Source organism: Camelina sativa, chromosome 20, assembly GCF_000633955.1.
Source record: "Camelina sativa cultivar DH55 chromosome 20, Cs, whole genome shotgun sequence".
Taxonomy (NCBI): domain Eukaryota; kingdom Viridiplantae; phylum Streptophyta; class Magnoliopsida; order Brassicales; family Brassicaceae; genus Camelina; species Camelina sativa.
This window is the reverse complement of record NC_025704.1, coordinates 5,569,069-5,596,072: the sequence shown is the minus strand read 5'-3', so window position 1 is coordinate 5,596,072 and position 27,004 is coordinate 5,569,069. Positions and strand designations below refer to the sequence as shown.

At 34.8% G+C, this 27,004-nt stretch overlaps 7 protein-coding genes across 10 annotated transcripts in view; 6 read left to right on the top strand and 1 right to left on the bottom strand.

Moving 5' to 3' along the window:
- Positions 1-2,286, top strand: part of LOC104769499 (IRK-interacting protein-like) — a 6,933-nt gene extending 4,647 nt beyond the window's left edge. Inside the window, exon 2 of the mRNA XM_010493724.2 lies at positions 578-2,286. Within this exon, the coding sequence (XP_010492026.1) occupies positions 578-2,047 (1,470 nt within the window). The 3' untranslated portion in view covers positions 2,048-2,286. The remainder of the gene's footprint in view (positions 1-577) is intronic.
- Positions 2,898-4,786, top strand: LOC104769498 (UDP-glycosyltransferase 92A1-like). The gene has a single exon (XM_010493722.2). The coding sequence runs from the start codon at positions 3,153-3,155 to the stop codon at positions 4,629-4,631; it is 1,479 nt and encodes a 492-aa protein (XP_010492024.1). The 5' UTR covers positions 2,898-3,152; the 3' UTR covers positions 4,632-4,786.
- On the top strand, positions 5,431-6,784 carry LOC109131322. The gene is made up of 2 exons (XM_019242143.1): positions 5,431-5,734; positions 6,542-6,784. Exon 1 carries the CDS (start codon positions 5,501-5,503, stop codon positions 5,720-5,722), a length of 222 nt encoding a protein of 73 aa, XP_019097688.1. The 5' UTR covers positions 5,431-5,500; the 3' UTR covers positions 5,723-5,734; positions 6,542-6,784.
- Positions 8,961-11,245, top strand: LOC104769497 (transcription factor MYB46-like). Its single transcript, XM_010493721.1, has 2 exons — positions 8,961-9,293; positions 10,563-11,245. The coding sequence occupies exons 1-2, from the start codon at positions 9,010-9,012 to the stop codon at positions 11,134-11,136; spliced, it is 858 nt and encodes a 285-aa protein (XP_010492023.1). The 5' UTR covers positions 8,961-9,009; the 3' UTR covers positions 11,137-11,245.
- On the top strand, positions 11,872-14,171 carry LOC104769496 (dicarboxylate transporter 1, chloroplastic). The gene is made up of 3 exons (XM_010493720.1): positions 11,872-13,012; positions 13,278-13,499; positions 13,592-14,171. The coding sequence occupies exons 1-3, from the start codon at positions 11,924-11,926 to the stop codon at positions 13,952-13,954; spliced, it is 1,674 nt and encodes a 557-aa protein (XP_010492022.1). The 5' UTR covers positions 11,872-11,923; the 3' UTR covers positions 13,955-14,171.
- On the bottom strand, positions 14,333-17,845 carry LOC104769494 (zinc finger CCCH domain-containing protein 56-like). 2 transcript variants are annotated; one of them, XM_010493716.2, is made up of 2 exons: positions 17,525-17,845; positions 14,333-16,873 (listed from the first exon to the last, which is right to left on the bottom strand). In XM_010493716.2, the coding sequence occupies exon 2, from the start codon at positions 16,848-16,850 to the stop codon at positions 14,724-14,726; it is 2,127 nt and encodes a 708-aa protein (XP_010492018.1). In that variant the 5' UTR covers positions 16,851-16,873; positions 17,525-17,845; the 3' UTR covers positions 14,333-14,723. The 2 variants fall into 2 exon arrangements, with proteins under 2 accessions (XP_010492018.1, XP_010492019.1); XM_010493717.2 differs by having other exon boundaries at positions 17,712-17,845.
- LOC104769492 (nuclear transcription factor Y subunit A-1-like) lies at positions 24,660-26,998 on the top strand. Of its 3 annotated transcripts, XM_010493713.2 has the most exons (7): positions 24,660-24,765; positions 24,900-24,978; positions 25,258-25,536; positions 25,857-25,957; positions 26,080-26,151; positions 26,236-26,400; positions 26,614-26,826. In XM_010493713.2, the coding sequence occupies exons 3-7, from the start codon at positions 25,260-25,262 to the stop codon at positions 26,824-26,826; spliced, it is 828 nt and encodes a 275-aa protein (XP_010492015.1). In that variant the 5' UTR covers positions 24,660-24,765; positions 24,900-24,978; positions 25,258-25,259. The 3 variants fall into 3 exon arrangements, with proteins under 3 accessions (XP_010492015.1, XP_019097834.1, XP_010492016.1); XM_019242289.1 differs by having other exon boundaries at positions 24,660-24,978; positions 26,614-26,998; XM_010493714.2 differs by having other exon boundaries at positions 24,660-24,978; positions 25,860-25,957.

Genomic DNA, 27,004 nt, shown 5'->3' with positions numbered 1-27,004 from the left:
TTGATGCATAATTTATAGGGAGAAGCTATAAAGATTTCAGTTTTATATTATGTGAGTTAAATGTGAAAATTAATTGTTTTAAATTTGTGTTTTAATATAATTTTTTTTTGTTAAAATTGTATTGCCAAGTGGACCAATAAGGAGAGACTGAAACTCTACTTTTATATATATGATTTCATCGAACCCGAGATTTATTTGGTTAAATCCGGTTCAGAGCTCGTTAATTATTGCATTTTTTCAGTATCCAATTTAGATTTACACTATCTTTCTTAACTTATTGTATCATGTCGTTGCTTGTTCTGGATCTTTCTTCACAAGTGGTTTATTGTTTCGAATCAAATATACACATTATATAATTTGGTTAGGCCCTTTAATAATTTTAACAACTGTTTAAGTGTGTTAAAAGTATAAAAGACAAAACAGAAAAGACCTGAATTTGGTAGAACCACTGTGTTTTTGTTTTTTGTTTTTAGCTGACACACTGTTGTGAAATTTGGATAAAAGTTACTGTGCTTTTTCACCTTACACTAGTTTTCTCTGCTAACTTTGGTTTTGTCTATTGGTGTCTTTGAAACAGAGTTATGAGGATGAGCCTGTGTCGGCATTTCATCTCAAGAATCTCACTTTATCTGAGACATGGGATGAAGATGGAGATGAAGATCAAGACGTGAGACATACTTATCTCTCTGATTCTTATAAAACCTCTACTTCAAGAAAGACTGTAGTGCCTCATCAAGATTCTCATCACCATGTTTACACTATGTCGGACGCTCTCAAATCCCCACCGTTACATTTGTATACTTCCGGTAGAAGCAACTGCGGCTCGGTTGACTTTAGGTCGGTCTCTTCTTGCAATGATTACAACAAACAGAGAGGTTTTGATACCAAGAGCTTGAAGAACTCTAATCTTGTTGTGCCCTTGACGGATTCACACTCGGCTGTTGTTTCTTCTCAGCCAAGGAACCGTGGAGGAAGAGTGATGTCTTGGTTATTCCCAAAGTTGAAGAAGAAGCAAAAGAGTAACTCGATCTTTAATTCCCCTAGTAGAACTGAGAAATCAGAGGAAGTTTCTGAGGTGTTGAAGGATTCTGGTTTGGGTGTTGAGAAGTTGAAGAGGGAATTGATTGAAGCAACCAGAAGTAGAGACGCTGCGTTAACACAAGTCTCTGAGATGAAGTCATCATTGGGAGAGTTAAGTGAGAAGCTTCAGTACTTGGAAAGTTACTGTGACAACTTAAAGAAAGCTCTGAGAGAAGCAACAGAAGTAGTGTCACAGGAGAATAATGTTGCAAGAAGCTCAGGGAAGAAGAACTCAGAGATGCCAGTGAGTGAAGAAGTGATGGTTGAAGGTTTCTTGCAGATTGTATCGGAAGCAAGATTGTCGATAAAGCAATTCTTGAAAACATTAGTTTTAGAGATCGACGAAGAAGACTCGACTCTAATAGGTAACATCAACACTCTCCTTCAACCTCACAACTTATCATTCACCTCTAAGTACTCCAAAATCATTCAGTACCACTTAGAAGCGATCATAAGCCAATCAATATACCAAGACTTCGAGAACTGCGTTTTCCAGAAGAACGGTAAGCCGAAATTGCTTGATCCTGAACAAGATCGACAAGTGAATTTTGCGTCCTTTGCTTCCTTGAGAAACTTGAGCTGGAACGAGGTATTGAAGAAGGGTACAAAATACTACAGCGAGGAGTTCAGTAGATTCTGCGATGAGAAGATGAGTCTGATCATTACAACATTGAATTGGACAAGACCTTGGTCTGAACAAATGCTTCAAGCATTCTTTGTGGCTGCAAAATGTGTATGGTTGCTTCATTTGCTTGCCTTCTCGTTTAATCCAGCTTTAGGGATCTTGAGAGTTGAAGAGAACAGAGAGTTTGAATCAAGTTTTATGGAAGACATGGGTGCAGATAGGCAGAGATCAGCATCCTCACGTGGACCGGCACGGGTTAAGGTCATGGTGATGCCAGGGTTTTATGTTCAAGATAGGGTTTTGAGATGTAAGGTTCTTTGCAGGTACAAGTCAATGGGCTAAAAGTCTGAAGAGAGTCTAGTCTAATCAAAGTTGATTAGTTCTTAATTATTTTTTTTCATTGTGCACCTCTAGTGTTTCTTCTACCTTAGGCTTCACTATCTGTATATGGTCTTTTTTTCCTAGGTGCTCATTTTGTATGGACTTTCAGTTTCATGTTTCTATTCAGCGGGCGTGGTTATTGGCAAGAACTTATTGAATCCATTGTTTGGGCTCATAATAAATGAAAAGTTGCTCCTACATCTCTTGAAATCTGTTCTAAAGAGAGTGAGAACAGATTGGTTAAGAATTATTATAGGTTTTTTTTTAATTATTGTCAAATACTAGTTGTCAAGGAAATTTTGCTTCATTTTTTTCTATAACCGAACCAATTCGGTTCTTTAATTTAACCAAATTGCTCATCTTTTCATTGGCAAAAATTTTAAACAGCAAAACTTTGATTTAGAAGAAGAAGAAAGTGAGCACTTGACACAAGGAGACAGAGACACATAGGCTGAAAGGGTCATGAAATGTGGGGACAACTAGTATTATTAGATTGATTGGGAAGAAAGGCCCATCACCTTTTTTATTCCACCTTTGTGTATGTGGCCTAAAAGAAACCTATATTAAAGGATCTTTTTGGTTCTATTGAACGATGTCCATAACCATTTTAGCCGGCATCTAGCTATTGGTACATAAAAAGCCTAATTCAATGAGTGGCTAACTTTTTCTAGACAGAAAAATACTAATATCAAAAAACTACATGCCTAAAATTTTTTGATACAATGGATATACTCTTTATAAAGTAGATAAATTCAACGAATGCATGTCTAAATTTGTAAGAATTCATCACGCTTTTCACAATATGAGGACAAAAAATAGAGACAACAACAAAAAAAAGCCAACGGCACAAACTACTATTTCATGAAAAGAAGAAAAAAGTGGTTTTACCAAATCCCCCTTCCCTAAAAAAGTGTTTCAAAGGAATAAATGTAGTCAGTCAATCTTGTTACTCTTTTTAAAGTCTTTTCTTGTCAGAGCAAAAACACATTTTCTCTTGTCTAAATCTGAAACGTTATCGATACGGCAAATAGTATCAAACCCCCAAATCTCAAAATTTTCCTCAGCAATGGCGGACGCTAAACCAAGAAATCTGAGAATCGTGATGTTTCCTTTCATGGGTCAAGGCCATATCATCCCTTTTGTAGCTTTAGCACTTCGTTTAGAGAAGATGATGAAGAAGAAGAACAGAGCAGCCAAAAACATGATCTCTCTCGTCAACACTCCTTTGAATATCCCCAAGATACGCTCTAATCTTCCGCATGATTCTTCCATAAGTCTCATCGAGTTACCTTTCAACAGCTCTGACCACGGCCTCCCTTACGACGGTGAGAATTTCGATGCTCTTCCTTACTCTCTCGTCATCAGCCTTCTTGAAGCTTCTAGGTCGCTTCGTGAACCTTTTAGAGACCTGGTCACGAAGATCTTGAAGGAAGAAGAAGATGATGGCCAGAGCTCGGTTGTGGTGATAGGTGATTTCTTCTTGGGTTGGATCGGTCAGGTTTGTAAAGAGATTGGTGTTTCTTCTGTGATCTTTAGTGCCGCTGGTGCTTTTGGGTTAGGTTGTTATAGATCCATATGGTTAAACTTGCCACATAAAGAAACCAAACAAGATCAGTTTCTTTTAGATGATTTCCCTGAAGCAGGGGAGATTGAGAAAACTCAGTTGAACTCTTTCATGTTGGAAGCTGATGGAAGTGATGATTGGTCTGTTTTCATGAAAAAGAATATACCAGGATGGTCTGATTTCGATGGATTCTTGGTTAACACGGTTGCGGAGATCGACCAGATCGGCTTATCCTACTTCCGTAGAATAACCGGTGTTCCGGTTTGGTCGGTGGGGCCGGTTTTGCATTCACGGGAGAAAAAGGCGGAGTCAAGGTCGACAGAGGAAGCTGTGAAGGCATGGCTTGACTCAAAACCGGACAATTCAGTTGTCTACGTATGTTTTGGTTCAATGAACTCGATTTCTCAAACGCATATGTTAGAATTGGCTATGGCATTAGAGAGAAGCGAGAAGAACTTCATATGGGTCGTGAGGCCGCCGATAGGTGTGGAAGTGAAGAGTGAGTTTGATGTGGACGAGTATCTACCGGAAGGATTTGAGGAAAGAGTGACAAGATCAAGAAGAGGATTGATTGTGAAGAGATGGGCACCACAAGTTGATATATTGTCACACAAGGCAACATGTGTGTTTTTGAGTCATTGCGGATGGAACTCGATACTCGAGTCGCTTAGCCACGGTGTACCATTGCTCGGATGGCCCATGGCAGCCGAGCAGTTCTTCAATTCGATATTTATGGAGAAACATATTGGGGTATCGGTTGAGGTGGTCCGTGGGAAGAGATGTGATATCAAATGTGATGAGATTGTTTCTAAGATCAATTTGGTGATGGAGGAGACTGACGTAGGGGAAAAGATCAGGAAAAAGGCTAAAGAGGTGAAGGAACTAGTAAGGAGAGCAACGGAAGATGGAGTTAGTGGATCATCTGTCATTGGTTTGGAAGAGTTTCTTGGTCAAGCAATGGTCAAGAAAGAGAAGAATTAAAACATTAGATGGTTTATATAAACATCTTACATATTGGGAAATTGAATAAACATGATCGGTAGTTATACCATACAAGTGTTGTGATAGAGGAGCTAATCTTTTGATAAAACACTCTTTTCTTTTTGGATAATTCAAGGTGATGTTTACAATGCTCATAGAGAGATGAGATGAGATCCATACCGGTTTTGGTAATTGAGAAGAAATTGCTACGTGTTTCTCCTATCAGCAATTTTTTTCCAAGGAAATCTCGATCAAAACGATGTCGTTTTGGAGACGTATCTCAAGTTTGTGCTATGCTAAGAAAACATTTGTAAGATTATAGTCAAAATAATTTGAAAAATTATTAGCATGGAAATTAATTACAAAATTATAGTTTAAACAATAAAATAGAAAATAAAGAGCGAAATAAAACAATAAATAATATATTCGATAGAATATACGTTAGTTCCTTAAAAAAAAAAACTAATTTACACGGCAGGATAAACATTAGAAAGATGTACCCGTATCTTTCTGTTGTTTGCTAGATCTGCAAATTAGTTTCTCGTAATTAGTACATAATCCAATCTGACGATTTCACCTTTTACATATTTTCTCTGCAAATTTTAGTCAAACTTATCCTAATACAAGTAGCACTAGGAAATAATTATAAAAAAAAAAAGATGTTGCCGTGTTAATTAGATTCCACATTATATAACACCAACACATTTGACTTGTTAAAAAATAATTATTTGCCTATATAATAATTCTATATAACCTACGAGACGCCAAAAGAATTATTATTGCTCTCTCTAATCTCTAACTATATATATTAGTTAAACTCTTTTCCAAAGGAATTAAACTTCATCAATCTCTCTTTTCCGATCCCGAAGATGAGACGCTCATGGCCGACACGCCTCATATTCCTCATGGTTCTCACGGTCGTCATCGCCATGATTGCAGTAGCTTATGGTTATTCCTCTGTCTCATCATCAAATCATAAGTTCCCTCATTACAAATACAAAGCTCCAAGTCCTCCCACTACCTATTCTCCTTACCGTTATTTCTCGCCGCCTCCGGTTATAGATTCAGATTCTGCAGCTTATGATCGATGATCGCAAGACGCAGTACGTGAATTGTTCTGAGTTTTATGTTCACTATTCTTTATTTTCGATTTTTGATGTAACGTTTGAAACTAATGGCCTGTTTTAATAGTCTCTTTCTTTAGACCAATGAAGAACTTTGTGTTAAGGTTCACGCCTAAAACTTTGTTTATTGGATTACAACTTTGTGAAGGTTCACCACGGTGACTTTGTAAAACATTTAGATTCGGATTGGAGTTTTGAATTATCTTAGCATAATTTAAGTTATAGTCCGTTAATGTAGTAAGTTACTGATTCATTTTGGCTTTAATTTATTGAATGTATAGCTTGTAAATCGTTGTGCTTTAACCGCAGCAACAAAAAGAAAGTAAAAAAAGGTGTAATCGTTGTTTCGAAATATGAATGAGTTTCATTAAACTAGTGGTGCCCCATTAACAAAAAAAAAAAAAACCTTAGTGGTGCCCTACTACATTTCATCTTTGGTACTTTTTGTTGAAAGATCTTGCAGTTGAAGATGTATTATTACCCAATTGACTTTTTCCTTTGTTTTGACTTACGGTATTTTTTGATATATAGCCGACGCGGTTTAGGTGTAGGTTTGTTCGTAGGTGATGACGATAAGGCAAATTTTGTTTTATTTTGACGTCTTTCTTTTTTATTTTATTTAAGAAACTATATAAAATCGAATATAACACCGCTTCAAAGCAAATACAATAAAAGGTCAGATACAGCTTAAGAAATGCCATAGTTTTTAGTAGCTGTTAACAGCTAATTATTGCATGAAATTATTAACACTTCTTCTATGACTTTTGGTTGCACTGAATATTTTAGTTTTTTTCTTTGGGGGTGCAACTCTGATCAACAAGAGTAAGAGACGACAAGACAACTACTTGGCGATATATTGAATGTCCTTATTTGCTGGTAATGTAAGATTTGGAACTGTCCGATTGTGAAATAACTGAAAGAGCAACAAGTCCATTTCCTCTGTGTTTCTTCAAAGACAATTTAATCAGAAAACAAGTGTAACCAAAAGTTTCATGTAATGCAATAATGCATAATGATTCACCAATTAGATTTTGTCACCAAAAAGATAGACCCTGAAGTGAGTAATACTTTAATTATCTTTTTCTTTTTTGTTTTTTTTTTGTTTCTGAAAAATAAAGATATACATATATATAAAAAATTATAGGTTAAGATACATCACCCTGTAAAGTAAGATTCAAGTTTAAGCTAATGCTTTGATTCAATGGTAGTTTGTTAATTTCCTTTATTTGGGGCTCTGTTCTCATGGGTGATAATTGCTTTATTAATTAGTAACCACTTTGTCTTCATTTAAGACAATGATATATTGCGTATATGCATAATCATTCAAATAAATAAACTTGAGGCTTCCGTTATCACTATTAGCAGGATTCAATACACATATGATGACCCTACACGTTCTACAGTTGTTAACCTCACACTACTGTATTGTTCACTTTTAATTGCGATTATTTTATGTATTTAGACTTTAGAGTTACACTAACGGTTTCTAGTTAGATTTAGCTGACGTGTCTTCTTAAGTTTAAAGATTTTAAGAGTAATACTCCATATATAAAGCTTAGTTGTGAAATAAATTTACTAAAAGGTTTTCACAAATTATAAATTAAAATTTTATTCAATTTTACTTTCTTCTATTGCAAACTTACACTCTAATTAAAATATTTGTTGTACGATTGCGATTCTTTCTTCCAAATTTAATTTGAGTGACTCGACCACAAAAGTAGAATTTGATCTATGAATCGCAATAGAAATATTTCAATTCTCACGAATTGGGTTTACAAATAATGCTTGTTCATTTTGCTAAGAGTTAAGCTTTCCAGAGGATTTTTGGCCCTTAAGGCGACATTACTAAAAGTGAATTGTAAAAGAGTAGGATGAGCTTCATATATAGATTTTGATAAATTGTAAGTTTAAAGTGCAATAACAAATGAGAGCTTGGGATACGCATGAGGTGGTTAAAATAGCATGAACCAACTGGTTAGATAATAGCTTGGACGACATATAGACCTTGAATCTGAATTTTCGATCAATGAAATTTCGTTTTGTTTTAATGTTTTCCCTAAAAGCTAAGATCTTTGGACTTCTACATTAGGAATGATCATGTTCAAGATTCAATATTCTAACTTCCTATGTACTTTATCTAGGGATGTCTTGTTTATGATTGTATAAAAAGTTTCGTTTTTGCGGATGGTGGGAAAAAAAAAGATATTAATACTACAAATCATATGATATGAGTGTAAATCGAGAAGTTAAAAAATCATGACACACGTTTATATTAAAAAAAAAGAATATAAAATATATATGGATAAAGGAGAACTATAATATTTTCTTCATTACAATAATTTGATTTCTTCAAGTATACGTGTTGGTGCGCGAGAGGTGGTTGTGTGAAGCCGAAGCAAAACTTCTTGCTCGCTAAGCCTCATATAACGCACAAAAGGGTTATGACACACGTCGATTTATTATTAATACAATTTATACGTCCACAATTTATTAAATACCACAAACATTCGCTTACCTTGAAAATGAAGACATCTTTGAATAGAAATGGACATCCCCATGATATATATATATATATATATATTAATGTTATATATATCATATATTGATGTTATATATAATTCATATATATACACACACGTAAGGTTAACGAATTAGACATGTCTCTGTAATGTATATACCTTGTAAATGAAGAAACTAGCTAATAGAAATGAGTTATATATTCAAAAAGAAATAAAAAGAACAAGTGAAGAGCACTTCTCCTTTTTTGTCTTTGATGTTAGGCATTTTGGGTCTTTTTCAAAACCGTTTTCATCCATGACCGATCAACTAACGTTTCTTCATATGGTCAAATTAGTTATATACAAACATACATTTGTTGTTGGTGTATTTTATTATCCTTATACAATATATGCCGACTAAAATGTGTTAATTTGAAAAAAGAGCGAGGGTTTCGGATGTTTTTTTATGTTTTAAAACAAAGCAACACACCATATATTATATTACAGATGTATTAAATAATAGTATAATTAAGGAATAGAGATTAAAAAGGAGGAAGTGCAAATGGTTTTTCTTACCAGAATTGTAAGCAAACCATACAACCATCCCTTTCATCATCATCATCATTCTCCCTTCATCAAGTCTTCTCTCTTTTTCTCTCTCTATTATAAAACAAACTTCACTCGTTCACATCAATGAATCCTTGAGAAAGACAAAACAAAACAAAGAGAAACAATCAACTTAACCAAAAAAAAAATATGAGGAAACCAGAGGTAGCCATTGCAGCAGCCACTACTCATCAAGTAAAGAAGATGAAGAAGGGACTTTGGTCTCCAGAGGAAGACTCAAAGCTGATGCAATACATGCTAAGCAATGGGCAAGGATGTTGGAGCGATGTCGCAAAAAACGCAGGCCTTCAAAGATGTGGCAAAAGCTGCCGTCTTCGTTGGATTAACTATCTTCGTCCTGACCTCAAGCGTGGAGCTTTCTCTCCTCAAGAAGAGGATCTCATCATTCGCTTTCATTCCATCCTCGGCAACAGGTTTGCATTTTTACCATTATTTTGGTTTGGACATTATAATAACTTTTTATCACAAAATAAAAAAACCAAAATAAGCTAACTAGTGGATAAGTATGTTTTGGCAAACTAGCATTTTTCTGGTGAGTCTTGTATTTAAAATTCTCTAGCTTCATTTGTTTTCGGTTAATGGGTACAAACTACAAAGTAAAAAGCATAAAAAGCCAGTCAACTGGTTTAAAACAAAAGTCCACCTTAAAACGACCAAAATCTCGAATTAAATCATGAGTTATGTTTTAAATATATACTTTTATTTAATTTTGTTCTGCCAGTTAAATAAGAAGGGAGCTATCTATTTTGGATCAAGTTTAATTTAAACAATCTCTATTTTAGGATATACTCTCGTGTGTATGCAAAAGATGAAAAGAAGGATATAGATTATTTCACACTATATATGCATATATATATATATATATGTGGTTTAAAATTGTTTTTTTTTGTTTTTGGGGGGTTTTTAAGCATGGGGGTTCAGTTGATATTACATTAATTCAGTCGATATAATACTACTGAAGATACATAAACATCGTAAAATGTAGAATCAAACTTACGTGGAAGGATAAAGTTTGGTTGAGTTTTCATTGGCACGATAAGTAACTGTCTAAATTTAAAGGGCAGAATGATTGTTTATGAAGAAATTTTGACCTCAAGTAAAGATAAATATAATAATAATAGTAAGAATAGAAAATAGACGCACAAAACCAATTTAGGTATGAGTACATTCACATGTAATTATGTGAGTGGTCAAAGTTCGTTGATCGTGGGTTTTAAGACTTAGAGTGCGTCTTATGATCTAATCTAACAACAAACACTTGTTTTCGTGAAAGCGGCTTTTGTCTCTCTTTACCACCTTTTCTTCTCTTCCTTAATTAGGGTTTTACTTCAGCTTTCATCTTTGTAATTTATACAATTATATAACTTCTCTTTCCTGTCATTTTCATCACAAAGATATATACTTTAGTATTTTATACGCAGGACACATGTCTCCATTTTTTATGATATACTATTGTCTCCCTTCTAATTGAAAATGTAAATTTTAGTCAATTTTGTTAATAATCAAATTAATTCAAAATCTTAACACAACAATTTCGTTTGATCAACTAAAAGAAATTGTATTGTCTTGTTTTCACGCGTATGAAACTTGACGATACAGGCAGTTTCTAATTCCCATGCAAACCATGCACTACATACGTGACATCAGCTCATTAGTCTACTCTTTCTTCTTTGATCTCATAGGTGGTCTCAGATTGCAGCACGATTGCCTGGTCGGACTGACAACGAGATCAAGAATTTTTGGAACTCAACAATAAAGAAAAGGCTAAAGAAGATGTCGGATACATCCAATCTCATCAACAACTCATCTTCATCGCCCAATAACACAACAAGCGACTCCTCTTCTAATTCCACCTCTTCTTTGGAGCTTAAAGACATTATAGGAAGCTTCATGTCCTTACAAGAACAAGGATTCATCAACCCTTCCTTAACTCAGATACCAACCAACAATCCATTCCCCGCGCCAAACATGATCAGCCACCCGTGCAACGATGATTTTACCCCATATGTAGATGGTATCTATGGTGTAAACACAGGGGTACAAGGGGAACTTTACTTTCCACCACTGGAATGTGAAGAAGGTGATTGGTACAATACAAATATTAACAACAACCACTTAGACGAGTTGAACACTAATGGATCTGGAAACGCACCTGAGAGTATGATCAGACCAGTGGAAGAATTATGGGACCTTGACCAGTTGATGATGAACACTGAGGTTCCTTCGTTTTACTTCAACTTCAAACAAAGCATATGAAATTTTTACGTCATCTTATTCTTTTTTTCTTCTGTTGCGGATTTATACTCAAGAGTCAGCATGCACACTCACACACACATAAATGCAAATATATATATACATTGTTATATTGATAGATGAAAAAAGTTAGAGAGTATACTGTAATAATCTTTTCGTACTAGGGCTTTGACGTGCCATGTGTAATGATTAGTCAATGTAAAACTATATATACCCGATCCTTAATAAAAGAAGAAATAATAAACACTTACATTCATTTAATATGGGCAAACATATGTCTATAGAGTTTTGTATGGTTTCCATCTAATCTAAAGGCCGCTTAAGTGGTTGGTTACTCTTAGTAGATACTCCTATCTCTAAGATCTAATTCCGAGCGAAACCATCTCGGCCCATCTTGGACAGTGTAAGGTTGGACACTAGTTAAATAGTAACATATTCTAAATTAGTAGAACATTTTTGTATGAGTGGAAAGGTATAGTTTTGTTTTGTTGATCTAAAAAAAAAAAAAAGACCAAAGTGGCTTTTGGATTGTAATTTAAGCCAATAGGATGAGGTTTGTGACCCAGCAAAGACGGGAGATCTCTCTATTTCTCACCTCACGATCTTCTCTATCATCTCTCTCGTAACTCTGACCGTATATTCTTTTTTTTTTACATCTCACCGTCTGATTCTAATCCAACGGTTCATATTTATTCTACGCTCTCTTTCCTCTTTCCTCTTTCACTCTCTCCTACTCCTTCTTCTTCTTCACTTCTCTCTCTCTCTCTCTCTCGCCGACGACGCTACAACAATGGCGTCTCTCGCTCTCTCCGGCTCTTGCTCTCTCGCTTTCCCCCTCAAATCTCGTTCTCTCTCTCTCCCTCGTCCTCCTCCTTCCTCTCTCAATTTGACGAAACCTCTCCGATCTATCCATTCTCGCTTCTCTTTAGTCAAATCTCCACTTCCCGTCGACGCTACTCTACGCCGGAGATCAACACTTACCCGCGCCTCTTCCGCCGCCGGAGCTTCTTCCTCTCCGTCTACCCCCGTGGTTCCAGCTCCGGTTCCATGGCAAGGTGCTGCGATTAAGCCGCTTATCGCATCGCTCGCTACAGGTTTGATTCTATGGTTCGTCCCTGTTCCCGAAGGTGTCACTCGCAACGCTTGGCAATTACTCGCGATCTTCCTCGCCACCATCGTCGGGATCATCACTCAGCCGCTTCCTCTCGGTGCTGTTGCTCTTCTGGGATTAGGAGCAACCGTTCTCACCAAAACCCTAACCTTCGCCGCAGCTTTCTCCGCTTTCGGAGATCCGATCCCATGGCTCATCGCACTCGCCTTCTTCTTCGCTCGCGGTTTCATCAAAACCGGTCTCGGTAACCGTGTGGCTTACCAGTTCGTTAAACTCTTCGGTAGCTCATCGCTGGGACTCGGTTACAGTCTCGTCTTCAGTGAAGCTCTATTAGCTCCGGCGATTCCTTCAGTCTCGGCTCGTGCAGGTGGAATCTTTCTCCCGTTGGTGAAATCTCTCTGTGTTGCTTGTGGTAGCAATGTTGGGGATGGGACTGAGCATCGTCTTGGATCGTGGCTGATGCTTACTTGTTTCCAGACTTCTGTGATCTCTTCTGCTATGTTCTTGACGGCTATGGCTGCGAATCCTTTGAGTGCTAATTTGGCGTTTAATACGATTCAGCAGACGATTGGATGGACTGATTGGGCTAAAGCTGCGATTGTTCCGGGACTTGTTTCATTGATTGTTGTCCCGTTTCTTTTGTATATTATCTATCCTCCTACGGTTAAGAGCAGTCCTGATGCTCCCAAGCTTGCTCAAGAAAAGCTTGACAAGATGGGACCTATGACCAAGAACGAATTGATTATGGCCGCTACTTTGTTCCTCACTGTAAGTGTGTTTCTGCTATATTAGCTCTGTTCTTATGTTTGTTAGATACTTTACAAATGGGTTTGCTTTTTCAAGGTATCACTTTTAGCTAGACTTTGATTTAAAAGGTGCTTCATTAGATTGTAGCCATTCCATCTTATTTGAGATAGAGCAAGGTGTCTGCTTTCTGTTTAAAGCATTTTGTTTTGAGTGAAAATGTTTTGGTTTATTTGTTTTAGAGACAAGATTTTCATTGTGCTAAACAAGTTCTCTCCTTGACACACAGGTTGGTCTTTGGATTTTCGGAGCTAAGTTGAGTGTAGATGCTGTGACTGCAGCCATTCTTGGATTATCAGTCCTCCTTGTGACTGGTGTTGTGACATGGAAAGAGTGCTTAGCTGAGTCGGTTGCATGGGACACACTCACCTGGTTTGCTGCTCTCATTGCGATGGCTGGTTATCTTAACAAATACGGTCTTATTGAGTGGTTCAGCCAGACTGTAGTCAAGGTTTGTTAAATGATTTGATGAATGCTTAAAAAAGTATGATGACTTGGTAATTGCTATTGAAGTGTTTTGACATTGTTTGGTTTTGATTGCAGTTTGTGGGAGGATTGGGTTTGTCATGGCAACTATCTTTTGGAATCCTCGTCCTCTTGTATTTCTACACTCACTACTTCTTTGCAAGTGGAGCCGCTCACATCGGGGCTATGTTCACTGCCTTTTTATCGGTCTCAACCGCTCTAGGCACTCCACCTTACTTTGCAGCCTTGGTCCTTGCATTCCTATCAAACCTGATGGGAGGATTGACCCATTATGGTATCGGGTCTGCTCCAATCTTCTACGGGGCCAACTACGTGCCACTGGCTAAATGGTGGGGCTATGGATTCGTGATTTCAATAGTCAACATTGTTATCTGGCTTGGTGTTGGTGGTGCATGGTGGAAGTTCATTGGCTTGTGGTGAGAACCACCATACACCAGTATTCCTATTCTTTTTCCTTACTTATATATATAATCTCTTAGAACGGCTTTGAGATTCAGATTTGAGGAGGATTAAAAATCAGGTTTTTAAGGATTGAGCAGAGTTTTTTTCTGCAATTTATTTATATTCTCTCTCACTCACACATTTTGAGGTGTAAAGCAACCTTAACTTGCGTCAATTTTGTCTATTTCTAACTTTACTTTTTGTTTCCACCACTTTAGTTGTTAAGTACTTAAACTTCAACATTCATATCGCGTGTTAATTGCGCCACCAACCCATGAGAAAGCAAGTTTGATGTCAATTAGTCTCTTAAGTGGTTGAGTACAGTGAAGATACAGATGAGAATAGAGAAGTCAAAAGGAGGTGAACTGATTCTTATTAGCTGAAACAATATGTTATTATTATTTCTTAATACAATGTTCTTTGACAAATTATGAAAGAAATATTAGAAACAATTGACAAACGAGAGAGAATACAAAAAATTGTAAATCAGGAATAAGGGAAATAATAAGAGGCAAAGAAGAACACTTTGGCCATTGTTACAACAGAGAGAGACAATAATTAATTTAATGAGGTGATAAAAATGAAAAAGTAATGAAATTTCAGAAAGAAGCCTGAAAAAACTGAGCCTTTAAGGGTTGGTTATTAGAATCGAAAAAAGCACTTACCCGGAATTTTTGCGTTTCCGTTTTTGCTTTCTTGAATAATAAATAAACGAATCATCAGTTTCACAGCTTCACAGAAATGTGACTCAGCGATCTAGCTGCAGCTGCTCAAGCCACGATTCAAGAATGTCACTCTCACGAGTGTCACTGTGGTGAGGATTCACACTCGAACCACCTTGAGTCATTGGCCTCGCACCGTTCATGTTCACGACGCGGTTTCCGTTCCTAGGTGATGATGATGCAGAGTCTCTTAACATCTGCTGAGCCCATGAAACATCTGCTTCCCTGTTTGGGTTATTAGCCAAGGAATGAGATTTTCTTAACCGACCTAACTCGTCTGATTGCACTGACCAGTCCACTTTGCTTCCATGGTTCTGGTCCCAATTTGACCACGGGCTTAGTGGTGAACCAGAATCTGTCGGCATCAAATCACGGGGCAGACTGGATCCAAATTCACGGGAGCTAAGGCTGCGTGAGTGTAGCTGCTGTTTCATCCGAGCGTTCATTGGGGAAATAGGCTCCCCAGCTCGAGGTGACGAGGCTTGATGCAGAAGAGAATGTTGTTGCTCCACGTTCTTTGGTGAAGACATTAGATTTGTCTTAATAGGAGAAAGCATGCTCTGCTTATTATTCTGTAACTGATTAAGAAGCGCGGATTTGTGGGAAGGCGATAGAACAGATGAGACATTAAGTTGATCAGAGAAACGAGGGGATGCAACCTCAGCTGAGAAGAGTTCCTCCAGATTAGAAGGAGTCAGTGTCTTGGGACGAGCAGAATGATTCATAAACCGTGGACTGTGCATATCACCAGAGAGCTGACGTTGCATTTCAAACTCATGCAGCATGCTAAGCTGCTCAGAAGGAATATCTCTAGCGTTGAGCGAAGATCTCAGCCGACTCAACTGGATATTGCTTCCAGGAAGGTTCAACGCCGGTATATTCTGTTGAGACCAACCCATGGATGAATGCGGCATACCACCATTTCCAGAAGGAGAGATTGGTGGGGTGAAGGAATGTTGAGCAGCAGATGGAGAGCCTGGTAACATGTTCAAAACTGAAGCCATGTCCATGGTAGAGGCAGAAACCGTAGAAGATGAACGAGGAGATGGCAATCCTGATCCTGTGGAAGGATACAGGGGACGCAACTCCTCATTTGCGTGAGCAAAGAAGCAAACTCTTCGGTTGCAACCAATCCCATCCTTGCACAATCGTGTTCTGTATTGAGCAGGGTGTAGCCAGCACTCAAACACTCCATGAGCATATTCACACATGTCGCCTTGCTTGCAGGATCCCTTCTTAAAATCAGGGCATGGAACACATGTATAGTGAAACTTCCTTGGGTCTCTTCTCCTCGCATTCTCACCCGGGTGTGCAAATGGACATTCAGTCCAGTCATGGGAATAAGCTCTGGAACATGGGCGGATCTTGAACGAGAACATACGAAACTCATCGGTTGAATAAATCCCACTTTTGATGTCAGGCAATGATGGATCAATAGGGTACTCTTTTTTCTCAGATGCAAAAGTCCCATCAGTACCGTTTGGCTTAGTTGGAGAGGATACTGAATCTAAAGAGAGTAGAGAGGAGCCATTATCTGGAGATGATGAGAGAGACCGGAAACTTGATCCCAAGCTAGATGAAGAGGCATGCAGATCTTCAGATATAATCTCGTCTTTCTTCAAGATCTCTTCAAGGATGGTTCTCAAACCAGGAGCGTGTGGAGACACAACAAGAACATCAACAGGACGATTCCCATGAGCATCAGTGATATTAGGATCTGCTCCTGCGTTGAGAAGCAACTTGACAACATCCAAGGAACTCACAGAAGCACCAGAAGCAGCGCAATGAAGAGCAGTACTTTTATCTGGACCGCAAGAAAGATTCAACTCCGCTTCAGGGAAAGAAAGAATAAGCTTAACAACGTCTAAACTCCCATATAAAGAAGCAACCATCAGAGGGGTTCTCTGCTCAACAACCATCCTCCTAACAAACCTTTGGCGTCTGTACCAAAGACCCATCTGGTTAATACAAGACACAACAGAGAGTTGCCGCTTAAAGCCTTCAACATCGTTGTCTGCAGCAAACTCAAGTAAAGCAGAAAAAGAATGTTCCCACTCAGCATCATTCATGGGTTTAGCCAAAGATTCAGTCTCCTGATCCGACAGTGAAGTCAATGTCTTCTCTGTATCCAGCTTCTTAGCGAGACCACACATGGTTGTAAAACAAAATAAAGGATCTGAAACAATCAACCAAAAGAGAAAAATGTTACTTGGGGATTGGAATCATCATCAACCAATAAAGAACAATTACTTAAAAATATTGGTCGGTCAATCAAAATGAGAACAAAAGGAAAATTACTAATTCAACAAATATAATTAAAAGTTTTAAAAAAGAATTGACCAAAAAGTAAGGAAACAAAGTCAGAAGATTTACCAAAACAACAAGACTCAACCCGTCACAACCGGATCTAATAAATGCAGAAATTTAATCTGAAGAAGAAAGAATAATTTACTACTAACCCACCCAGAAGAAAACTAAATCTTATACTACTCAAGATCAAGAAGCATCTCGGATTCAGTATATAGCTCAGCTAAACCATCTTCATCAACTCACACAAAAATATAGTTTCATACCAACCAAAACTAAACAGATAAACAACTTTTCAACATGAGACGATTCAATATAACCTTAAAAAACCATATTAATTAAAATTGATAATAAAAGCCAACAAAGAAAAAAGAAGAAGAAGTCAATGAACAGTCAACCACAAAATCGAAATCTCAAAACTTTCACGAACCCAAAACTATTTTTGACTTCAAATCTCAATCACCCAGATTAAAAAAATGAAGCTTTTACAATAAATCTAAAATAATACCATGAAGCTTACCCCTTTATAAAGGAAAGATCAAAACTTTGAATCTTGCGATCGGGAAACACACAAAACAGAAACTGAATTAATCTAAACGGTAATGGCCGAAACAGAGAACCACATTTTCCAGATCCAAATGAGTTAAATGCAAAAAAAGAGAACAAATCTAAAAAAGACTGAGAAGAAGAAGAATGAGATTGATCACCTCAGCTGAGACAGAGATAGAGGAGCGTTTTTTTTATTTATTTTATTGAAGGAAGAAGAAAAAAAACGAAAACGGAAGAGAGAGAGAGAGGGGGTAACTGGTGTGACCGGAAGAAGTGGTGAGAGAGAGTGTATAAGGAGGTTAAAGAGCTCTGCAGCGTATGTGACGGGATAAAGCGGTAGAAGGTGGCGGGCGCGTGTGGTTTTATTTAAGTGTATTGGAATATAGGTTTGAAATCCACGTTATTACAAAAAAATAAAATAGTAAAATAAAGAATCTGATTCTTTTAATCACAGCCGTTGGATTCTGAGGAGCGGACTTTGAGTGACTTTTTTAGACGGTGGTCAATGTGCATGTCTTTTCAAAAAAAAAAATATACTATTTGAAATTGTGTGAATAATATATTTTAAAAATGCTTTGCCTAGTGGCTCGACTCCACTTATAAACTTATTACTTGGGTTCAAGTCCCACAAAAAGTGTGTTCTAGAAAGAAAATAACAAAAAAAAGTTAACAAGAATTATTTTTTTTGGGTGAGGTATAGCAAAAAAGAAGAAGAACATGCTAAAGATAGAAGTGACACACCAGTCTTGTCATTATTTTTGTTACCCTTTCTCAAATCTCTTGCATTTGTCTTATTATTACTTTCTCTACTCGTTGACTCGTTTTAATGGTTGAAGTGAAGTAGAGACGTGTTTTTGTGTATGATATTATAGGAATTTGGATTGGTGTTTTATGTATTGTGAATTTTTTTTGACTCGATGTATGCTATATGACTTTTCTTTTTGATTCAACTTGGTAAACATTTTTCTGTGTTTAGTCCGTAAATTATTATATAAAGCATGTGACAAGACTATATGAATCAACATATATTTGGATATAGATTCGTTACATCCATATGTAATTAATGTATATGATAAGGATGAAGGATCGCATCGAGTCAGTATGTGTCTTGGTTCGTTGTATGGAACATAGAATATTCTAAACGAAATCGCGTGTCACTACAATATGGATGCGGATTAACGTTTGATATTTTCCACAAAACCAAGATAGTGGTGTCGTGGTGATCATGAGTTAATGAGTTATGGTGAGCTGAGCTCTATACATTTCTTCATCGATCGGAAAACATTTGTTTTTTCTTCTTTTTCAACTGGAATTGATGGATTCAAAAAAATGCTAAGGCATCAATTTTTTGGAGTGTCTAGTCTCCTACAGCTTGTTGCTAGTTCAAGACTTCTTCCTTTGGTTGTATAACATGCATGTTGATCGGATTTTTACGAATTATAAAATGTTAGCTCATAGTTTTTAATAATGATTTTTATATTAAAATTATAATTACTCTCTAGAACAAAAACCATACACGAAGCACAATTTTATGATTTGGAGAGTTTTCCAATCACTAATCTATTACAATTTGACTGATATATGATTTGATACAATTAACTATTATAAGAGTGACACTTCTGTTATAAATTAATTGATTATGACTAGGTACACAATCTAAAGCCAAATGGTATATATAGTACAGTTTATGCCATGAGATCACATAAAATGCTTACTAGCAATCAAACTATAAAGCACCTTAATAACGATTCTACTCTAATATGTTTTGTTTTGTGTAGAACTTGTATATATACTCATTGATTTCAGCACTTAATATTTTTCATAACAGAACATTAAATAAACAAAAAGTTGACGGCAATTAACGTTCAACTTCAATTGATGAGCGCTTTGGCCGATAATCAACTGTCAATATGCATATAGCCAAATGGTTAATTTGTATTGTTTAGACGAACAACATTTGGTGACTCACCGTTCATGTTTTTGAAAAATCGGTTTCTCATTTGTTTCCGTCCTTATATATAGCTTTTAAATATCAATCGATTTATAAATTTCGCTGTTATAATAAACAAATTTCACTTTTAATAATTGCAGAGAAAATATGATTTGATTATTTGACCAAGATCTGTGCAGGTTTCACTTCAAATATTATGCCTAATCGATGATGATGATGATGACATTAATTAACATCAAATGTTATAATGTGATACTGTGAAGGATGTGACCCATATACCTTCTTAATTTTGTTTAATTAGTATTATTCCAACATAAATAGCACCATTCAAGGCCCCATCTTCAACTTGTGATTATTTTTGTAGAAGGTATATTCAACTAAGATTCTTATAATATATTTTATTATATTAATTGAGAAGTACAAATATAAAAATAACCTTAAAATCTGTAAAAAATTATACTCATTTGCCATTAGGAAAACTTAATTAATTAATTAATTAATTTTCATTAGTTATTAATAAACAAAAAAATTGTTGAGAGATCAAACTAAATTAAATCTACAAAAATAAATAAAATCTATTCGAATCTAAATTAATTCGTATTTGAAAAGAAAATATTATTAAAAAATTAACAGTTACAATTTTTAAAAATCTAATTGAATAAAATCTACAACTATGAATTTTATCAATATTTTTTACCTGTACAAATTAATTTTTTTATCAAAAATCTAATCGAATAAAATACATATCAGTTCCATTTAACAGCTTAGATTTTAAAATTAATAAATAACATAATAACAAAATAAATTATACAAATTTTCATCAAAAAAGTGCAGTCTGCAGTTTTCTGCTGGTTAATACCTAATTCTAGATTATAGATGCCAACTATTGACACAACAATATACCACTACAATTATTATCTTGACTTTTTTCTTATAGATCATTCATGAAATAAGTTTGACGATATACAGTAAAACCTTTATAAATTAATATTTAATAAATTAATAATCTCTATAAATTAATAAATTTTTCCAATCTTAAATTGGACCAATGTAATTTTAGACACAAATAAGATAATAAAATAATACTTTTTTGTAAATATATAGTCCTACCAATAATATAAATTAATAATTATATAAAGTGTATATATATAAATTTTTGTTAGAGTTTATTTTTATAATATTTTTTATATCTAAAACTTTTAGTTTTCTTTTCAAAACATGAGAATTATTATTTTTCTTGTAACTGATTATATAAAAATATTATTTATAACTGTTAAAAATTATTTTTAAATATTTGTTTGAAAATTACTAAATTAAGAATATATTTCTATCAATTAATAATTATTAATTTTTCAAAAAACTAAAATTTCTGTAAATTAATAAATTTTTGTAGTGTTGAAAGTATTAATTTATAGAGGTTTTACTTTATAATCATTTAATTATATTCTCAGTATTAAAATAATATATTCTAATTGTCCCATAGTTTAGTAGAGATATTGAAACCATGGCGAGTTAGAAAATGAAGTTGAATAGGAGTGAGCGAGAGATCATCTGAACCGCGATCTATACCGTTAGAATGACAGAAGTCTATGCAGGCTTTCAGATTGCAAATCCATGGTTCTGTGGCCAACCATGTAAGGGGTTCAATCACTTCGGAACCGAAACAATGTAGTACATTCTTCGATAAGAGTTCGCAGATCTGGTTCATACGAACTTCATGCTCAACTTTTTCAGTTTCATCTGACGACGGTATCTGTCTCATACAGGACGGGCGGCCACTAAATGAACCTTGCACAACATCTTTACACACCTTGTTCTCTGTTAACACAACATCTTCATGCTCAACATCTTCATACATAAAATAACAAAAAAAAGTTAACAAGAATTATCTTTTTGGATGAGGTATAGCAAAAAAGATGAAGAAACATGCTAAAGATCGGAGTGACGCACCAGTCTTGTCACTATTTTGTTACCCTTTCTCAAATCTCTCGCATTTGTCTTATTATTACTTTCTCTACTCGTTGACTCCTTTGAATGGTTGAAGTAAGTAGAGACGTGTTTTTGTGTATGTTATTATCGGAATTAGGATTAGTGTTTTATGTATTGTGAGAATTGTCTTTGACTCGACGTATGCTATATGACTTTTCTTTCCGATTCAACTTGGTAAACGTTTGTATGTAAATTATTATATAATGCATCTGACAAGACTATGAATCAACGTTTATTTGGACATAGATTCGTAACATCCATAATCCATATGTATGATAAGGATCGGATCGAGTCAGTATGTGTCTTGGTTCGTTGTACTTGTATAGAACATATAATATTCTAAAAAAAATCGCGTGTCACTAAAATATGGATGCGGATTATAACGTTTGATATTTTCCACAAAACCAAGATAGTGGTGTCGTGGTGATCATGAGTTAGTGAGTTATGGTGAGCTGAGCTCTATACAGTTCTTCATCGATCGGAAAACATTTGTTTTTTCTTCTTTTTCAACTGGAATTGATGGATTCAAAAAAATGCTAAGGCATCAATTTTTTAGAGTGTCTAATCTCCTACAGCTTGTTGCTAGTTCAAGACTTCTTACTTTGGTTGTATAACGTGCATGTTGATCGGGTTTTTACGAATTATAAAATGTTAGCTCATCGTTTTTAATAATGATTTTTATATTAAAATTGTAATTACTCTCTAGAACAAAAACCATACACGAAGCACAATTTTATAATTTGGAGGGTTTTCCAATCACTAATCTATTACAATTTGACTGATATATGATTTGATACAATTAACTATTATAAGAGTGACACTGCTGTTATAAATTAATTGATTATGACTAGGTACACAATCTAAAGCCAAATGGTGTATATAGTACAGTTTATGCCATGAGATCACATAAAATGCTTACTAGCAATCAAACTATAAAGCACCTTAATAACGATTCTACTCTAATATGTTTTGTTTTGTGTAGAACTTGTATATATACTCATTGATTTCAGCACTTAATATTTTTCATAACAGAACATTAAATAAACAAAAAGTTGACGGCAATTAACGTTCAACTTCAAGTGATGAGCGCTTTGGCTGATAATCAACTGTCATTATGCATATAGCCAAATGGTTAATTTGTATTGTTTAGACGAACAACATTTGGTGCTTGAGTCACCGCTCATGTTTTTGAAAAATCGGTTTCTCATTTGTTTCCATCCTTATATATAACTTTTAAATATCAATCGATTTATAAATTTCGCTGTTATAATAAAAAAATTTTACTTTTAATAATTGTAGAGAAAATATGATTTGATTATTTGACCAAGATCTGTGCAAGTTTCACTTCAAATATTATGTCTAATCGATGATGATGATGATGACATTAATTAACATCAAGTGTTATAATGTGATACTGTGAAGGATGTGACCCATATACCTTCTTAATTTTGTTTAATTATTATTATTCCAACATAAATAGCACCATTCAAGGCCCCATCTTCAACTTGTGATTATTTTTGTAGGAGGTATATTCAACTAAGACTCTTATAATATATTTTATTATATTAATTGAGAAGTACAAATATAAAAATAACCTTAAAATCTGTAAAAAATTATACTCATTTGCCATTAGGAAAACTTAATTAATTAATTAATTAATTAATTTTTATTAGTTATTAATAAACAAAAAAAATTGTTGAGAGATCAAACTAAATTAAATCTACAAAAATAAATAAAATCTATTCGAATCTAAATTAATTCGTATTTGAAAAGAAAAATATTATTAAAAAATTAACAGTTACAACTTTTAAAAATCTAATTGAATAAAATCTACAACTATGAATTTTATCAACATTTTTTACCTGTACAAATTAATTTTCTTATCAAAAATCTAATCGAATAAAATATATATCAGTTCCATTTAACAGATTAGATTTTAAAATTAATAAATACCATAATAACAAAATAAATTATTACAAATTTTCATCAAAAAAGTGCAGTCTGCAGTTTTCCGTGGGTTAATACCTAGTTCTAGGTTATAGATGCCAACTATTAACACAACAATATACTAATACAATTATTATCTTGACTTTTTCTTATAGATCATTCATGAAATAAGTTTGACGATATACAGTAAAACTTTTATAAATTAATATTTGGTAAATTAATAATTTCTATAAATTAATAAATTTTTCTGATCTTAAATTGGACCAATTAATTTTAAACACAATTCGATAATATAATAAAATAATACTTTTTTTTTGTAAATATATAGTTCTACCAATAATATAAATTAATAATTATATAAAGTGTATATATATTAATTTTTGTTAGAGTTTATTTTTATAATATTTTTTATATCTAAAACTTTTAGTTTTCTTTTCAAAACATGAGAATTATTATTTTTCTTGTAACTGATTATATAAAAATATTATTTATAACTGTTAAAAATTATTTTTAGATATTTGTTTGAAAATTAATAAATTAAGAATATATTTCTATCAATTAATAATTATTAATTTTTCAAAAAACTAAAATTTCTATAAATTTATAAATTTTTGCAGTGTTGAAATTATTAATTTATAGAGGTTTTACTTTATAATCATTTTATTATATTTGTGGGAAAAAATCATTTAATTATATTCCCAGTAATAAAATAATATAGTCTTAATTGTCAAAAAAATTTAAAAATTGTTCGTGAAGGAAAAAACCACAATTCATTTTGTTGTAAAAGAAATTTCGAAAAATAAATAAAAAGATTAAGAAAAAAGAAATGGAAATGAAATGAGGTCCCTACAATCAACAGGTGTCCTTCGTCGCAGCCGATCACTTGCGTGTCACTTGGACCCAAAATTTCTCTTATATAGTAATGTTTTTTTTAAATAAAAAATGTAATATTTTCTCCCTTTTACTTACTACTAATAAAGAAAAAAATAGTAAAACCTATGAGTGAATGGAATATAACTAACGTCACCCGGAGAAGATCCCAGATCTGCGCGCGCTGGCAACTTTCATCGGTCGCCACGTGGCATAAAGTTTTCACTTTCGTTGGGGTGATCTTATCAAACCTCTCTCGGTCTTTTGTGTTCTGTCCGATTATTAAAAAAAACTTACTCCATATATATTTTTTATTTATATAAAAAAAAACAGAAAATACAATTCCGGAAAAGAAAAAAAAAAGAGAAATCCCCAAAAATCTAGGGTTTTCTTCTTCCCCCAATTTCAATTTTTTTTCTTATACGAAATTTTGATTCCTTCGTGCCGGCTGTCGGGTGTTCTCTCAATCGCTCTCTCTTTCACCCAGTTCCTTTACTTACTTTGCTTTCGTTAGATTCTGTCTTCTTTCTTCTTTTTTTTTAAGTCAATTTTGTTATCTGAACTCTCTCCAAAATCGTGATCGATTCAGGGTTTTGATTATTCTTAACAAGTGTTAATCTTCTTCGAAGACGATTTCAATTGAGCTCTCTGCTGTGAATTCTCCTCTGGTATTCTTAATTTTTCTTTTTTTTTTCTCCCTTTTTTTTTTGTGTATTAGAATTTCGTTTAGGGATTTTGATGAATCTTATGAGCTTATGAAGTTATGCGAAAATTTATGTTTTTTTTTTTTGTTTGCATGCTTGCTTCTCTGCATTGGTTTACTATTTATATATAGCTCAGATTTTGTAGTTGAAGAGTTTGTTTATTCCATGGTTTTAGTGACCAGTTTTGTTCTTGATTGGCTATTGAGTGTGTTGACCTAATTTTTTTGTTTTGTTTGTTTGAAGAGATGCAATCGAAACCGGGAAGGGAAAACGAAGAGGAGGAAGTGAATCAACATGCTGTTCAGCAGCCGATGATGTATCCTGAGCCCTGGTGGAAAAACAACTCCTTTAACGTCGTGCCTCAAGCCAGACCTTCTATAGTTCCATCAAATTCTTCTTCTTTGGATTGCCCCAACGTTTCTGAATCTAACGATGTTCACTCGGCATCTGAAGATGGTGCCTTGAATGGTGAAAACGATGGTACTTGGAAGGATTCACAAGCTGCTACTTCTTCCCGTTCAGGTTTGACTTCTTTGTTTTTAAGGGGATGCTTTGATGTTTGCGTCTGTTCTGCAGTAACTTGTTAAATGTTAACTAAGTGATGTTATTCTTGATACCTATATTTGCAATTTGGTGAAGATTTGTTCCTCAGTCAGGCAGGAAAGGGAAATTTGAGTAATTCATGTCAAAGTCATGAAGTTATGAAATCTGGTCCCTGAGATGTACTTGCATTACGTTGGGTTTTATATTTCTATCCATGAAAAGGAGCTTCTGTGTAGTTGAAATGTGGCATTTTATTAGTTGATTGTTTTGTCTGTAATGGTCTCTCTGTTCAATTTCAGTAGATAATAACGGAATGGAAGGGAATGATCCGGCGCTTTCAATGCGTAACATGCATGATCAGCAACTTGTACAACCACCAGAGCTTGTTGGACACTATATTGTATGTGGTTTCCTCTCATTCCTTAGTTATATATGCTGTATTGGTTCTTGAGCTGTTAAATGGGCTTCTTATCATGTATAACACCCTTCATATGTATGATAAACTCTTAACTCTGTTTACAGGCTTGTGTCCCAAATCCATATCAGGATCCATATTATGGGGGAATGATGGGAGCATATGGTCATCAGCCAATGGTATCTTGCCCAATCTCTCTCTCAGTCTCTCTACAATAGTTCATATCTTATGTTTCACATTGTTTTGTTCAATGGTTTAAACAGGGTTTTCGTCCATATCTTGGAATGCCTCGTGAGAGAACAGCTCTGCCACTTGACATGGCACAAGAACCCGTTTATGTGAATGCGAAGCAGTACGAGGGAATTCTTAGACGAAGAAAAGCACGTGCCAAGGCCGAGCTAGAAAGGAAAGTGATCAGGGACAGAAAGGTATTTTTTCTCATTGACTGAAACTGTATTTGATTAGTAATTGGGAATTAATCGGGAAATGCTTAGAATCTAAAGATGGTGTAGAGTCTTCTAAAAGAGAAGGTCAATATTGTTAAATAGGATTATGAAGGACTGAAAATGAGTTATTAAGAGTTTTTTAAGTTTGGTGTGTAGCTCGATTAACTTGTGCTGTTTATTTTTGAATTGCGGCAGCCATATCTTCATGAGTCAAGACACAAGCATGCAATGAGAAGGGCACGAGCTAGTGGAGGCCGTTTTGCGAAGAAAAGTGAAGTAGAAGCAGCAGATGATGCAGCAGGAGGAAGAGGCAGAGGAAGAGAAAGGGGTTCAGCAACCAACTCGTCAAGTTCTGAACAAGTTGAGACAGACTCTAATGAGACCATGAATTCATCAGGTGCACCATAATAATAACAAAGCCGAAGCTCTGAAAGGGAAAAGAGAGACACTTTGGCTTAGATATCCATTGCCCTCCAAACCGGCAAATCATTCTTGGCTTTTTGGTTTTTTGTGTTTGCTAGTTGGTCTTGTCAAGAGTCCCATATCGTGTGGTGTTTTGCAGTTATGAATGTACAAAGAAGCGAGT

What these genes read in the sequence shown, in the direction of transcription:
- LOC104769498 (XM_010493722.2), top strand. Translation starts at nt 3,153, where the DNA reads ATGGCGGACGCTAAACCAAGAAATCTGAGAATCGTGATGTTTCCTTTC.
- LOC109131322 (XM_019242143.1), top strand. Translation starts at nt 5,501, where the DNA reads ATGAGACGCTCATGGCCGACACGCCTCATATTCCTCATGGTTCTCACG.
- LOC104769497 (XM_010493721.1), top strand. Translation starts at nt 9,010, where the DNA reads ATGAGGAAACCAGAGGTAGCCATTGCAGCAGCCACTACTCATCAAGTA. An exon ending in CATTCCATCCTCGGCAACAG is followed by an intron (nt 9,294 to 10,562) that starts GTTTGCATTTTT and finishes TTGATCTCATAG; the next exon opens with GTGGTCTCAGATTGCAGCAC.
- LOC104769496 (XM_010493720.1), top strand. Translation starts at nt 11,924, where the DNA reads ATGGCGTCTCTCGCTCTCTCCGGCTCTTGCTCTCTCGCTTTCCCCCTC. An exon ending in CCGCTACTTTGTTCCTCACT is followed by an intron (nt 13,013 to 13,277) that starts GTAAGTGTGTTT and finishes CTTGACACACAG; the next exon opens with GTTGGTCTTTGGATTTTCGG. An exon ending in TCAGCCAGACTGTAGTCAAG is followed by an intron (nt 13,500 to 13,591) that starts GTTTGTTAAATG and finishes TTTTGATTGCAG; the next exon opens with TTTGTGGGAGGATTGGGTTT.
- LOC104769494 (XM_010493716.2), bottom strand. Translation starts at nt 16,850, where the DNA reads ATGTGTGGTCTCGCTAAGAAGCTGGATACAGAGAAGACATTGACTTCA.
- LOC104769492 (XM_019242289.1), top strand. Translation starts at nt 25,260, where the DNA reads ATGCAATCGAAACCGGGAAGGGAAAACGAAGAGGAGGAAGTGAATCAA. An exon ending in AGCTTGTTGGACACTATATT is followed by an intron (nt 25,958 to 26,079) that starts GTATGTGGTTTC and finishes CTCTGTTTACAG; the next exon opens with GCTTGTGTCCCAAATCCATA. An exon ending in AAGTGATCAGGGACAGAAAG is followed by an intron (nt 26,401 to 26,613) that starts GTATTTTTTCTC and finishes GAATTGCGGCAG; the next exon opens with CCATATCTTCATGAGTCAAG.